The 14,816-nt window shown below is 50.6% G+C and overlaps 1 protein-coding gene across 1 annotated transcript; it reads right to left on the bottom strand.

Annotated features, from left to right (window-relative positions):
• Positions 1 to 452: 452 nt before the first annotated feature.
• Positions 453 to 14,801, bottom strand: LOC108858640 (pirin-1-like). Its single transcript, XM_057011134.1, has 8 exons — positions 14,689 to 14,801; positions 1,943 to 1,991; positions 1,790 to 1,839; positions 1,623 to 1,661; positions 1,486 to 1,514; positions 1,327 to 1,389; positions 1,134 to 1,234; positions 453 to 1,046 (listed from the first exon to the last, which is right to left on the bottom strand). Exons 1-8 carry the CDS (start codon positions 14,741 to 14,743, stop codon positions 566 to 568), a joined length of 867 nt encoding a protein of 288 aa, XP_056867114.1. The 5' UTR covers positions 14,744 to 14,801; the 3' UTR covers positions 453 to 565.
• Between the last annotated feature and the right edge of the window lie 15 nt (positions 14,802 to 14,816).

Genomic DNA, 14,816 nt, shown 5'->3' with positions numbered 1-14,816 from the left:
AATACACATTTTTATTTCAATTTATCTCCAACAAAAACTTTTTTACGGAGGATGTGTTAGTCTGTGATTTTTATTTGGCATGTGTACATATTTATTTCTCCATGCATCCAGATATAGCAAAACACTGCACCACAAGCGCATCAACGGCTTTGAGGTTAACTGCTTCCACAGGCTAACTAAATCCATTAGTCTAAACACAAGGGAAAAAAAAACTCATCAGAACTGCTAAAAATGTTGGTGTTAAACTAACACATTAGCCATTATCTTTGGTTTGGTTGAAGTTATCAATATGGTTTTAATTTAGTATCATTACACATGAATTGGCTGCTAAGAACACGAACTTGACTTACTATTAGATTTTTTTATTTGAAACTATGTTGGAGTTATGCATGAACGTTCTCTTTGTTTAAGCTTGCTCTGAGCAGAATTTTGATTTGTAGTGAAAGTTGTAATAGATTCTTGAGTCTTACCAGCTTTTTATTATCTCCCTTTAGTCTCTAAAGAAAACAAAACTCAAAAAACAAATCATTTGTTTTATGCTAACAAATTCTTTTCTCTGTGACCTCTATCTACTCTTAGCCAGTTCAAACCCGTTTTTAGCATTCTTATAGTCCTCAAAAGCCATATCGATTTCATCCTGCGAACTCATCACAAACGGGCCACACTGAACCCAAGGCTCACCGATCGGTTCCCCTGCAATCAACAGAAATCTCAATGCCCTAGAGGCTGACTTGTTCCACACGCTAACTAAATCCCCGGGACCAAACACAACAACATGGTGCGCCTGAATAGCCAAAGAGTTCAAGGAACCGAACACACCCTCATCACCTTCTAAAATGTAGGCAAAAGCAGTCCAAGATTCTGGGACGGTTTGGTGGGTTTGAGATCCTGCCTTGAGGGTAAAGTCGAGGAAAATGATTGGTGTTGTTGTGTAGTAAGGAGATTTGATTCCCATTGAATCTCCAGCTATAACTTTTACCTCTACTCCATCCTTATCAGCTCTTGGAATCTCTAAACTTGACAGTTCTAGGTTCTTTGGCTCGATCCTATCCAAAATCAAACAACATAGAGATTCAAACACATGAATCTTAACATGTAATATAGATGACAATGAAGAAACCTGTCTCTCTTACATTCTGTGTATGGAAGGAAGGTTGATCCAAAGCTGTAAGCCATTGTTGACTTCTTCTTCTGGAAACTCGGAATGAATGATTCCTCTTCCTGCTGTCATCCACTGTCAGAATCAAGAACCAAAACAGAGTGAATCAAGAAAACTCCAAGAGGACTCGTTGTTTCTTTTGTGTTTAGTATATTTTTGTTTTTCACCTGAACATCTCCGGCTTTGATTGTACTTTCCTGACCTTTAAGATATTTGTGAATGATACCTCCCTGCATATTATTTAAAAAAGATTTCGAAATTAGAATCTCAAACCAAGATTCAAGAAATGTAATCAGTGAACAAGATGAAAGAGTCTGTGGCTTTACTTTTAGCATGTAAGTAACACTTTCAAAACCTGCATAGAGTTGATCCAATTACATTAGAGTCATTACAGAACAGAGTAGACTTTGTTTGTGTAATGTGTATATATATGCGTGTGAAAGAATTTATTGGTGATACTGACCTCGGTGAGGATGATCTGCGAATCCAGCTGGAAGCGAAACTGATAAAAAAAAAACAGAGCAAAACAGGAACACATAAGTGAATGCTCTATATTATTGTCTTATAAATATGTAAACATTTTGATCAAAAATAAATAAATAAATATGTAAATATGAGTCAGAAATTTACATGAAATATCAACTAGTAGCACGAACGGGTCCAGCAACGCCTGGTCAATCCTGAATACAACCCCCACAAGATAAGAATATGTATATGAAAGTTGAAGATGAAGACATTGGATTGTCATGAAAAGGATTTGTAGAAAAAGAAAAGAAAACTAACTCTGTGATGCCGTTCCTAATGAGAGCTCCTTCACCTTCTTTCTGAAGCTGTTAGAACCGAGTTCGGTCGAAACTAGTAAAGAGAAGACGAAGAACTCGTCTGTGGGTCTAACAAAGACGTTTTATAGATGAGGATATAAGGAGCTGGTTACAGAATGAGTGTAAAGAGAAAGACAAAGCGGAGCTCGAAGAGCTAGCCGAGAAACGATACAAGATAGCGGATAGAGAGGAACAAAACCCTAGATCTAGCCGCCTTGTGAGTATGTAAAAGTGTGGATCCCCTTCTTGTTTCCCTTTGCTCTCCTTTTATAGGACTCTTTGGTAGTTCGCCCTACTGAGGAGTTCAGCTCGTGGGCTTTCGGTCGATCATGTGGGCCTGCTGCGCTGTTGGGCTTAAGTGATATCCGAGAACTCCTATCGGGCGACTCAGGACGTCGATGACTGATACTCATCTCCTCGCCAGGTTCTGTGCTGTAGCGGGCCGGAGCGTTCTATTTGATGGGCCTTGTAGGAAGGTGCACATCCATCCCCCTACAGTAAGTCCCCCCCAGTCCGTTGATGACTGGGATCTCGTGAGTCAACGGATTGCAAGGTAAGCAGGCTTAATAAAATAGAGGACTCGTGTCGCGAAGGTTTCTTATGGGGAGTGTCTGATCAGGCGGATCTGATCGCCACATCGTCAATCAGGACCGTGACCTTACTCGCTGAATAGGAATGGCTTGAGGGTTTTGCTCGCTGAAGGGAGCTTACTTCTGCGAGCTGACTGCGAGTTTACTCGCTGGAAGGGTGTTTCCTGCTCGCCGAGTTGGTGTTTGTCGTTCCTATTCGTCGCGTCGGGCATGATGATGACTGGAACTGTTCATTCTTGCGTGAAGCTCTAAAGGTGGTTTTGATCGCCAAAGCAGGAACCCCGGCTGGGAGTTTTATTCGCTGGAGGAAGTTTCCTTTGGTGGCCGACTGCGAGTTTACTCGCTGAAGAGTTGTTCCTTGCCGAGTCGGCGTTGCTCGCTGAAGGGAGGTCACTTCTGCGAACTGACTGCGAGTTTACTCGATGGAAGGGTGTCTGTTGCTCGCCGAGTTGGTGTTGTCGTTCCTACTCGTCGCGTCGAGCAAAGATGATGATCGAAGCTGTTTGATCTCGTATGAAGCTTTCAAGGCGAATTTACTCGCCAAAGCAGGAGCTCCAACTGGGAGTTTTACTCGCTGAAGGAAGAGACTTCCGTGGAAGCGGTTCTGCTCGCCGAAGCAAGGGGCCTCTCTCTGTTGGTGCTACCTTTTTTTACTCGTCGCGTCGAGCAAAGATGATGATCGAAGCTGTTTGATCTCGTATGAAGCTTTCAAGGCGATTTTATTCGCCAAAGCAGGAGCTCCAACTGGGAGTTTTACTCGCTGAAGGAGGAGGCTTCCGTGGAAGCGGTTTTGCTCGCCGAAGTAGGGGGCTTCTCCGTGTTGGTGCCACCGTTTTTACTCGTCGCGTTGGGCTCTCGACTTGGCGTTTTACTCGCTGAAGCAGGAGATTTTCCTGGGAGTGGTTTTGCTCGCCAGAACGGGAAGCTTTTCCGCAGGCAGAGGTGACGGCCGAGCCCGTTCGTCCCTACGTGCAACTCCGGAAGCAATTTTGATCGCCAAAGTGGTTCCTTCGATCTAGGCGTTTTGCTCGCTGCAAGGACCTGCTTTCTAAGGTGGACCGGTGAAGAGCGACTTACTTCGCCAAAGATGACGTGCTTGTGAGGGGGAATCTGCTCGCTCAAGGGGAGATGTCTTGGGAGGGCTGACCATTTGGTATTCGAAAGTAAACCGGACTACTCCGATTTTGGTTCGGTTAGCTTGGACCGGTTCAATCGAACCGGCCTTTTGGTTTGTCGAGGAGCTAGGGTTTTGTGGTTCAAGATTTCGGGCTTCTAGGCCCACGTAGGCTCATTTTAGGCCTTTTAGGCCTTTTTAGGCGTAATGATGGCGCTTCGAGATGCGTGCCTGGCCTTTGCTATAAATGGGAGTCTTTCTCTGATGAGAGATTCATTCTTCTGCATTGCTTCAGGTACTTTTTTCTCTCTCTTTCTCTCTCTTTTTCTTTTATAGTTTCTCTCTCTAAGTCCGTCGCGGGGGTCGATCTATTCCTCTCGTACGTTTGGATCGAGGTCATGATACCCAGGAGGCGGCTTTCGCGAGAGGAGAAAGGGAAGTCGATATCCACCGATCCGACGCCGACTGGAGACGATTCCGGGGATGGGAGTCCACTGGAGGAATTCAGTCTGCTGCACCGCGACGCCATGCGAGATACGGTCGGCATGACCCTCGATCAAAGACTTCTAGTGGCTGACGCGCATAGGCTTTTTCACGAGGAGAGGAGCGTCCCCGTGATCGTCAGAGAGGGAGAGGACCCACCTCGAGTGGATCCGGGGCTCGAGGTTCCTAGCGAACAGACGGTTCGTACAGAGGCTGCTCCGAGAAGAAAAAGGAGGCGATTCGTTCAATCGACGATTCCTCGCTCGTGGGTTCCGGAGTTACAGCAGTGCAGGCCCATACGCTTCCACCCGGGAGGATTGTTCGAGGAACTTCCTGCGCTTCCTCCTGAATCTCTTCGCAGCCCTTACGCGGAGGGACAGGAGTGGGAGAAAGTCGTCGGGACGCACTCTACCCATAGTAGCGTGAGGGAAGTGCTGCGAGTTAGTGGAGGCGTCGGAGTGACTTACCTGATTCCCAGCAGCCAACAGAGACCTTGGTCTCCTCCAGTCGGCTATCAATGCCTGTATGAATCTTATTTTCGGGAGGATACGAGACTTTGGTTCCCGATTCCGCGTTTGGTGACTTCCTACGCCTTCCGGCGCGATGTTGCCATTAGCCAATTCGTTAACGGATCGTATCGGATCGCCGTTGCGCTGATGATGGTAGCCGCTGAGATTAACATTTCTTTGAGCGTGAGAACGTTTGAAGAGTTGACAACGGTGAGGGCTTTGAGGCCCGGATTGTTTTCGCTGAGGATGCGTCCAAGCTACAACATCTTGAGTGGTCATCCAAACAAGACAAAGCATTGGCGGCGGTCTTACTTTTTTGTTAAGTCAGACGAGTACGCCTTTGCAGAGCCTCCCGAGGAAGATTATCGTGTTCTGTGGAACCTTAGACTCGGTAGTTAGCGAGTTGCTACACCTGTTTTTTGCTTCGCTAGTCGCCTGACCTTTGCTTTTGCCGTTTTTTGTTGGTTTTGCAGTTAGCCATCCGAATACGATCGCATATCCGGAGAACTTCTTCGAGGACGCTCAGGCCCTTGCTACGACGAGTCATCGTCGCTGGCCTGATCTCAGTCGAGAGTGGACACGCCGTGCTCAGGATCGTGCGTTACGAGGTAGCGTTCGCATTTACTCGCCCTTTGTTATATTCCTTCATCTCTGGTTCTGATTCGAGTTTTCCTTTTTCTTCCTTGCAGAGACTTACTGGATATCTAACCAAGCTCCGATCATCGACAGAAGGAGAAGGAAGCGGTTGTCGCTTTTTACCAGGAAACAGCAGGGGTTGCTCAACAGAGCTAGGGAAATGGAGGGAGTCCCGGACTTAAGCGCTCTCTTGAAGGGACAACTGAAGCTTTTAGCGACTAAGGATAAGGTTCCTTCTTCCAGCGCTGGCGCTGATCCCGCTTCTGCTAGGACTTCTCCTCTGATTGATCCGGAAGTTCAGGAACAACTCCCCGAGGCAGGGGCTCCCGATCCAGGACTTGCAGCCGGCTCCGTTGAAAGCAAGAGGAGGAAGAAGAAAACGGGGAAGAAAAGGGGCCGTGATGAGTCTGCGAGCAACGAAGCAGAGGTGGCTGCTGATGTGGTAAACCAGCGAGACCCCGATCCGTCTGAGGGAACTGCTCCAATTGAGTCCCTTGATAAGAAGAAGAAGAAGAGGAAGAAGAAGGGCGCCGAGAACTCTGTCGCGTCGCGGGATAGTGCCGTCGATCCTTCTCTTGGAGTACAATCTGAGGAAACCTTGGAGGAGCCTCTTATTCCCGCCAACTCTCCTCACCATGATGAAGTTCTTCCTCGAAAGGACGCCTCCGATGCTTTGGGGCAGTCGAGAGGTAGTCCTAAGAGGAGGAATAAGGATGTGGCAGGACCTCTTAGTAGCGTGCAAAGCGCGCCACAGCTTGGCGGATCAGCCGGTGGGAGCTTCCCGGTGAGAGGGTTGACTCCAGATTTCAGGGATCGGGTCAGTTTTTCTTATGACGAGAGGATGCCATTGATTCTGAATCCTCCGCGATGTGCCGAGTTGACTCGCCAAATTCGGGGAGATCCTGTTGGTCTGCCTCCAGTGGAAGAGCTTGCGTTCAAGGAGCTTTATGCCGAGGTCGCGTGTTCGAGCAAGCGGGTAATCAACCAGCTCCCCTTTTTCCTTTCGATCTTTCTTAAGTATATACATTTGTTTTTAAAGTAAAGAACGTGGCCGTACGCAGAATGAGGCGAACATGAACTTGCTTGTCGCGGCGTACGAAGGGGAGTTGAGACGCACTGTGGTCCAGTTGGCGGCGGCTGAGAAGCTCGCAAGGGTGCGACAACTTGCGATCGATCGCGTGAAGGGAGAGCTCAAGGAAGCCAAGGATAAGGCTATCGAAGATAAGAAGATCCTCCGAGAGCAGTTTGAGAAGCTCGAGGAAAAACTGAAATCTTCTCAATCTGCAAAGAAGGGGTTGAGTGATGAGAACGCGGCTCTGAGCAAGAAGGTTGCGGCTCTAGAAGAACGGAATGCGTTGATCGCCGCGGAATTGTCTTCAGAGGGGAAGCGGCTTAGGGACTCCCGAATTTACGAGGTTACTCGGGAGAGGGCGAGGGTCCTAAGCGCGATGATCGCTAAGGCTAACGTCCGCTTCAACAACATCCGGGACCGCGAATCTCGTCGAGGTGAATTCGACCTAGCTCGCAACCTTTACGGGCAAGCGATGGGAACGAAGAAGTGCATTGAAATGATTTTGGACAGCGGCTCTCCACTTACGCAGGCGCATGTCGATATCTTCGCTGCGCAGGAGAAACAGTACGCGGCGGAGGTTGCTCGTCTTGCAGTGGAACCTGTCCCAGAGTCTGACCTTTCGCTGTCGCCTCTGATCCTTCCTTCTCAGTATGTCGACGAAAATGCTCTAGCGTCGCTTGATCTGTTTGGGTCTAACGTAAGCGTGATGGACCCTGACGCTGTGGCTCTTCTCCAGCGTTCGGGAGATGAACGGCTCGAAACCGAGCCTCCTGCTAAGGGAGCCGCTCCAGATAAGGTCGCCGAAACCGAGCCTTCCGCTAAAGATTCCCCGTTCGTGGTTTCCGATGGATCTTCAAGCGAGGAGGAGGGCGAGATCGGTGATTCGCCCTCTCCTCTTCTCGTTGCCAACGGAGGAGAGACGATGGAAGCGGAGGTTGCTGGCGAGAGCGGCGGAGGAGCGAAAGCTGCGGCTGATCTTGCTGGAGCAAAAAATCGGACCGATCTGGAGGTTCATCCCGAAGATCGCGAGCCTTGACTCTCTTTGTATGTTGTAATATTATTTACTTACTCTTTTTGGTCGGGGTTCCGTTTGTTGTGACGTTGCTTGCCCCTTTTCTTTTTCCATTCGGATATCGGTGAATGTCTTTTTCCCATTGACTTATTCTCTCTTGTGTGTATGATGTTTCGCGATGTTTTTATATCCGACTTTCCTTTGCATACGACGCTTTCCCTCAGAAATTGAATTAGTGTTGCCGAAAAAATCTTAAGGCAAGGAAAGAGATTCACGTTGTGTTCACCCAATTAGATTAGTGTTACCGAAAAGATCTTAAGGCAAGGAAAAAGGGGTTCAGCCGCCAATTCTGTTCGCCGAAAGCAGGAAGTCCTCTGGAGGCGAATTTATTCGCCAAAGCAGAGTCTTCAGGGTTACGTTTTGGCTCGCTGATAGGTGCCCTCTTGGAAGGCTCAGTGACGCTGTTAAAGGCCATCTTTCTTCTACGAACCGCGAATTTATTCGCCAAAGCAGAGAGCCTCTCCTGAGGCAATTTTATTCGCCAAGGCGGGCTTGCTCGAGTCGTGATTTAACTCACTGATCTTGCCAGTGATCTCGACTTGATTTGTGTGGTTTGGTTATAGCTGCACCGGGTAAGGCTGCCTACGTACCTCCGAAGAGGATCAAGCCATTCGTAGTTCGTTGGAGTCGAGTAAGAGTGACGCGGAGGGTGCACTTACTCGACTCTCTTTTTTTTTTTTTTTTTTTTTTTTTTTTTTTTTTTTTTTAACAATAGAGCAAGAGTGGCTCGTGATGCGCACTTGCACGATTGTTCGGTTAGTGAAGCCTGTTCATCGCCTGTGATGTCGTAACGGAGCTAGGCGGAGTAACGCTTAAGATGCATGGAGTTCCATGCTCTAGGAACTGCTTCACCGGCTGATGTTTCGAGGCGGTAAACCCCTGGTTTGATTACTTGCGTGATTCGGTATGGCCCTTCCCAATTAGTACCAAGCTTGCCAGCTTTCCACTCCTTAGTATTCTCAAAGACTTTTCGAAGAACCAGGTCGCCTTGTTCAAGAGGGCGCGACTTGACCTTCTTGTTATAGTAGCTCTCAATTTGATGTTGGTAATTCTGGATTCGGAGCAGGGCTTGATCGCGGTGTTCTTCGATTGCGTCAAGGGCGTCGAGCAGCATACTTTGGTTGAGCGCAACATTCTGGGGCATTCGGGACCTGCGGAGGCTGGTGACATTGACCTCTGCGGGAGCCATCGCCTCAACGCCGTAGGCCATGGAGAATGGAGTGCACTTGGTTGCGGAACGCGGCGTTGTGCGGTGAGACCAGAGAACGCCGTCCAACTCGTCGGCCCAGCAACCCTTTTTCAAATCGAGTCGTTTCTTCAGTCCATCAATGATTGTACGGTTAGATGATTCAGCTTGGCCGTTACTCTGTGGATATCGCGGTGTCGCGGTGTTCAGGCGGATCCTCCACTTATCACAGAAATCGCGGAACTGATGCGAGATGAACTGCGACCCGTTATCTGTCACGATCTCATAGGGGAGGCCGTGACGGCAGATTATGTTTCGCCAGACGAACTTTTGAACTTCCTTGTCCGTAATGTTGGCGAACGCTTCTGCTTCGATCCATTTGGTGAAGTAATCGGTGAGGACGAGGACGAAACGCTTCTGTCGTGAATTCGGCATCGGTCCGATGATATCCATTGCCCAACGCATGAAAGGATATGGTGCTGTAAGAGTGCGCAGCTGTTCGGTAGGACAGTGGATCGTGGGCGCGTGTCTTTGACACTTATCGCAGCGTTTGGCGTAGGACTCGCAGTCCGTGTTAAGAGTAGGCCAATAGAAGCCTTGACTTCGAACTTTAAGTGCTAGAGCTCGCCCTCCAGAATGATTACCGGCCGCGCCTTCGTGATTTTCAGCCATGACCAGTCGCGTTTCGTCACCTGATATGCATTTCAGGAGGACCTTGTTGGCGTTCCAACGGTGTAGTTCACCGTCGATGACGACGTAATGGGCGCTGCGCGCCTTCAGTCTTCGCGCTAGCCACTTATCATCGGGAAGGGTGCCGTGTGCTAGGTAGTTGATCAGATCGGTACGCCAGTCGGGGGTTTCGTCGGAAGAGGAGTCGATGTCCATATCGGCTACAACAGCTACCGCAGAGACAGAGGAGGTACTCGCGTCTTGCGCCGTGATGCTGGGGGTCTCGATCCGATGAATGGGAATTATCCGCTTGATCTGATCGTGTAGCTTGCTCCCAAGGGCTGCTAGAGCATCAGCGCAGACGTTCTCCCCTCTCGGGACTTTGGTGAGTTCGAAAAATTCGAAGTCCTTCGCGAGGTTCTGAACAAGCTTGAGATAGGCGTCCATTCTTGCGTTGTGCGCATCGTACTCGCCGTTATATTGACTTGCGACGAGCTGAGAGTCGCAATAGGCGCTGAGGCGTTTGGCTCTGACGGTCTTGGCGAGGCGTAATCCTGCGAGGAGGGACTCGTACTCAGCCTCGTTGTTGGAAGCGGGAAAGCCGAAGCTGAAAGATTGTCTTATCAGTTCGCCGGCTGGGGATTGGAGCTGAACGCCGGCGCCGGATCCTTTATTGGTTGAGGAGCCGTCGACGTGTAGAATCCAATTACGAGATGACACGGCCAGATCCTGCTCGAGTTCGGGCGTGAGTTCGATCAGGAAGTCAGCGAGGACCTGAGACTTGGCTGCTGTTCGGTTCTTGTATACGATGTCATGCTCGCTGAGCTCCATCGCCCATTTCGTTAGCCGCCGAGAGTGGTTAGCGTTCTGCATGATTGTTCGGAGGGGCTGATTGGAGAGGACTTCAACCGTGTGAGACTGAAAGTACGGGCGGAGTTTCCTCGCCGAGTGAACCACTGCAAGCGCCATTTTCTCGAGGGTGGGATAGCGGGTTTCGGCTTCTGTCATGCGTTTGCTCGTGTAGAAGATCGGTTTTTGCTCCCCCCGATCTTCGCGTATGAGCACGCTGCTGACGGCGATAGGCGTGACGGCAATATAGAGGGTGAGAATGTCACCCGCTTCTTGTTTCGAGAGTACTGGAGGAGTAGTCAGATATTGCTTGAGTTGGCCAAAGGCCTCCTCGCATTTGTCGTCCCAAACGAATCGTTTGTTTCCTCGCAACAATTCAAAGAAAGGAAGGCACTTATCAGTAGATCGCGAGATGAACCTGTTGAGCGCTGCTATTCGGCCAGTGAGGCGTTGTACTTCGCGGCTGTTCTTGGGGCTTGGAAGATCGAGGATCGCCGATATCTGTTTGGGATTAGCTTCAATACCCCTCTGAGTGACGATATATCCGAGAAATTCGCCGGACATAACACCGAACGTGCATTTAGCCGGGTTCAGTTTCATGCCGTACTCGTTGAGTGTTGTGAAGCAGTCTTTGAGGTGCGTGAGATGATCCTCAGCTCGGAGCGACTTGACCAGCATGTCATCGATGTATACTTCCATCGTCGAACCTAGCTTGTCGGCGAACATGCGGTTGACAAGGCGCTGGTAGGTGGCTCCTGCGTTTTTAAGGCCGAAGGGCATTACTTTGTAGCAGTAGGTTCCTCGATCTGTTATGAACGCCGTCTTCTCGCGGTCGTCAGGATGCATCATTATCTGGTTGTAGCCAGAGAATGCGTCCATGAATGTCAAGAGGGCGTTTCCGGCAGTCGCCTCGACGAGACGGTCGATGTGTGGGAGGGGGAAGCTATCTTTTGGGCACGCCTTGTTTAGATCCGTGAAGTCGACGCAGACGCGCCACTTTCCGTTTTTCTTTTTGACGACGACAGGGTTAGCGAGCCAGTCGGGGTACTTGACTTCCATGATTGAGTCGGCGGCGAGCAGTCGGTCCACCTCGTCGTTGACTGCCTTGGATCGTTCGGGTCCCAGTTTTCGGCGCTTTTGACGGATAGGCTTAAAGGTGGGGTCAACGTTTAACTCGTGAGAGGTGATTGCTGGATCGATCCCTTTCATGTCGGATGTGGTCCAGGCGAAGGTGGAGACGTTCTGACGGAGAAACTCGGTGAGTTGCTGCTGCATATTGTCCGGTAGGGATGCTCCGATGCGGATCACCTTACTAGGGTCAGAAACGTCGAGGGATATATCGATGACCTCCTCTTGTTGGGGAAACGCTTTCTGTAAGGGGTTTGAGACGGTGTTAACATGCGAGGTTTGTCGCTGAAGCTTGATGGTGGCGATTAGCATGTCTCGGGCAGCTTGCTGATCGCCCCGTAGCGTTCGGATTTTGCCGTCTGGTCCCGGGAACTTGACGCATTGGTGGTAAGTCGATGGGATAGCTCGCATCGAATGCAGCCAAGGGGTGCCTAGGATCGCGTTATAGGGGGCTTTAGAGTCGACGACTGAGAACTTCACGGTTCGTGTCGTGCCACATGCGTACACTGGAAGGCGGATTGTGCCGATCATGGCCTCGGAGGAACCGTTGAAACCTGTGAGGGAGCGGGATGACGGTTTCATACTTCCCGTATCGACGCCCATCTTATCGAGTGTGTCTCGAAAGATCAGATCGACAGAACTGCCAGTGTCGATGAGAATTTTGGTGACCTGACAGTCGCCGATTCCGAGTTCAACGAGGAGGGGGTCGTTGTGCGGCATGTGGATGCCAAGGGCGTCGTCAGGCGAGAAAGTGATGTGATGATCGTTCTCGGGTTTTGTCGGCCACTTACGCGAGGAAGTTGCCTGACGACGGTAGTCCTTAATGGACCTGACGGAGTCACCGCAGGGCGGGGATCCTCCCATAATAACGTTGATTACAGTGTCTTTGTCTTGGTTGGGATGCTGAGATCTAGAGACGTCGAGCTTTTGTCGAAGATCGGAGTACAGGGGGCGATCGAGCTGGCTTCGCAAATCTGGTTTCCTGGAGTTGAGCTTTTCTCGCAGATCCACCGGGCGGGGCTTCATGGGACTTGGGTTATTCAACCGGCGAGTCTTAGAGGAGTTGATCTTCTCGCGGAGATCGGGGACGTGACTGACTGCATCTGCCGCTGGTTTCTCCTTCCGCTTGAGGATATTCCGTAGGTCGCCAAGGGCTGGGCTGCTCAGCCGAGCGCGCAGGTCTGGAGGAGAAACTTGTTCAGGTTCGTCGCTTGGGGGTTCCAGTTGCGTCAGGACGACGTTGATGCGTCTTCTCGCTCGCGGAAGTTCATGATCGCCGGTGCCCTTGGCGGGTCTTGTGAAGACAGTCTCGACGCGTCGCCGGTTTCTCGGTGATTCCTCGTCGCTAGACGAGTTACCCTTTTCCGGGGATGCCGGAGCTGCTTCTTCGGGAGTTGCTCGTTTCTCTTGCTGAGGGGCTTTGCCTTCAGACTTGCTGGTTTTCCTGTCTTTGTTTTTACTCCAGCTCGCCGTTCCTCGGGCTCTAGGTTTCGGAGGCTCGATTTCGAGTTTTCCGTTCTCGACAGAGGAGAGAAATTGTTCGAAGAGCGTCTTGCATTCCCTGGTGTTATGCGACTTAGCGTTGTGGTAATCGCACCACTTCTCGGCTCCCGGGGGCCGAGAACTCACTGCGGCGGAGGAATCCGGCGGTTTTCCGTCGGTTTCGCGGTTGTAAACGTTCCATCCTTTCTCGCGCACGACAGTCGTTGACGCCGGGGAGCTCTCATCGTCAACAGCGTACACGAAGTTCTTCTTTTGGGCGGCTCGGTCGCCTGATGAGTGCTGGCGTGGCTCGTGTCGACTATCCGCGTTCTTCGCGCCGGTTTTGTCGGCTGTTGCGGCTTTAGACGCGTTTAACTTGCCTAGCAGAGCCTTCGTATCCTCTTCCATGCGTATAAAGTTATGGGAACGCGCGATGGCATCAGAAAGAGACGACGTGGGGTTCCTGTAGAGGTCATCACGGAAGACCGAGTGGACGTACAACGTGTTTTTAAGCGCGGCGACCGCGACGCTGTCGGGTAAGACGACCTTCGAGACTATGGCTTTGAACTTCTCCATGAAGTTGCGCAAGCTTTGATCCTTTCCTTGGGCGAGGTTGAAAAGATCAGACACCGTTGCGTCTTCTTGAGTGAACATGATGTAGTTCTTCAGGAAGGCGGACGACAGGTCGTGGAAATCTTTAATAGAGTTCTCAGCGAGGCCCGTGAACCAAGTAAGGGCCGGTCCTTTCAAGCTTTCAACGAAGAGTTGACAGTAGCCGGCGTCGCGTTCTTCGTCGGAGAAGTTTGCACGGCGTACTGCGATGTTGAAAGACGTGATGTGAGTCGTCGGGTCGGTGAGGCCTTCGTACGTCGGTAGTCGGAGCTTCTCGACGTGTCGCAGTCTGACGCCGGTTATCGCCGGGGAGAATGGTGTTCGGAGGGTGTTTGCCAGAACGCGTTCTATTTGCGGTGCGGAGGTGGTGACGCAGTGTATCTTGGAGTTGATGTCTAGGAGCGACTGTTTGAGTGCGGCTACCTCGCGAACCATCTGTAGATCTGGGTTCGCAGGGGTGAAAGGCGCTGCGTCCGGGTTGAGAGTACTGGGAGGAGCGCCGTGGCTCGTCGGGTTAGCAGCTATGTCACTTACGAACAGTTGCCTGCGGATGGTGTCGGTGGCTGCGTCTGGAGCACCGGCGAGAGGAGCGAGTAGTGCTGCGATTGCGGCGATTTGCTCGGTAGCTGCTTTCTGGGCGGCGTCTTGTCGGGCAAAACGCTCCATGATGGTATCAACAAAGGCGGGGGCTATCGGGATAGCCGTGACTGGGGTTGGGCCCGGCGCGTCGTGCTCGTCGCCGGAAGTGGAACCTTCGGGGTTCTGACTCATCTTTGCCAACGTTACTTTGCTAGCCCCACGGTGGGCGCCAACTGTTAGAACCGAGTTCGGTCGAAACTAGTAAAGAGAAGACGAAGAACTCGTCTGTGGGTCTAACAAAGACGTTTTATAGATGAGGATATAAGGAGCTGGTTACAGAATGAGTGTAAAGAGAAAGACAAAGCGGAGCTCGAAGAGCTAGCCGAGAAACGATACAAGATAGCGGATAGAGAGGAACAAAACCCTAGATCTAGCCGCCTTGTGAGTATGTAAAAGTGTGGATCCCCTTCTTGTTTCCCTTTACTCTCCTTTTATAGGACTCTTTGGTAGTTCGCCCTACTGAGGAGTTCAGCTCGTGGGCTTTCGGTCGATCATGTGGGCCTGCTGCGCTGTTGGGCTTAAGTGATATCCGAGAACTCCTATCGGGCGACTCAGGACGTCGATGACTGATACTCATCTCCTCGCCAGGTTCTGTGCTGTAGCGGGCCGGAGCGTTCTATTTGATGGGCCTTGTAGGAAGGTGCACATCCATCCCCCTACAGAAGCTTTGCTAAAACATTCTTGATTACTTGTCTCGTTACTTTATCCGAAGAAGCAGGCATGGTGGTGATGATGATGATGATAAACCTTTTTGGTTTGTAAATGAAGTAGTTCTTTGTATTTTTCTTCACACAA

This window comes from Raphanus sativus, chromosome 5 (genome assembly GCF_000801105.2).
Source record: "Raphanus sativus cultivar WK10039 chromosome 5, ASM80110v3, whole genome shotgun sequence".
Lineage (NCBI taxonomy): Eukaryota > Viridiplantae > Streptophyta > Magnoliopsida > Brassicales > Brassicaceae > Raphanus > Raphanus sativus.
This window is presented reverse-complemented; position numbering and strand designations above follow the sequence as displayed.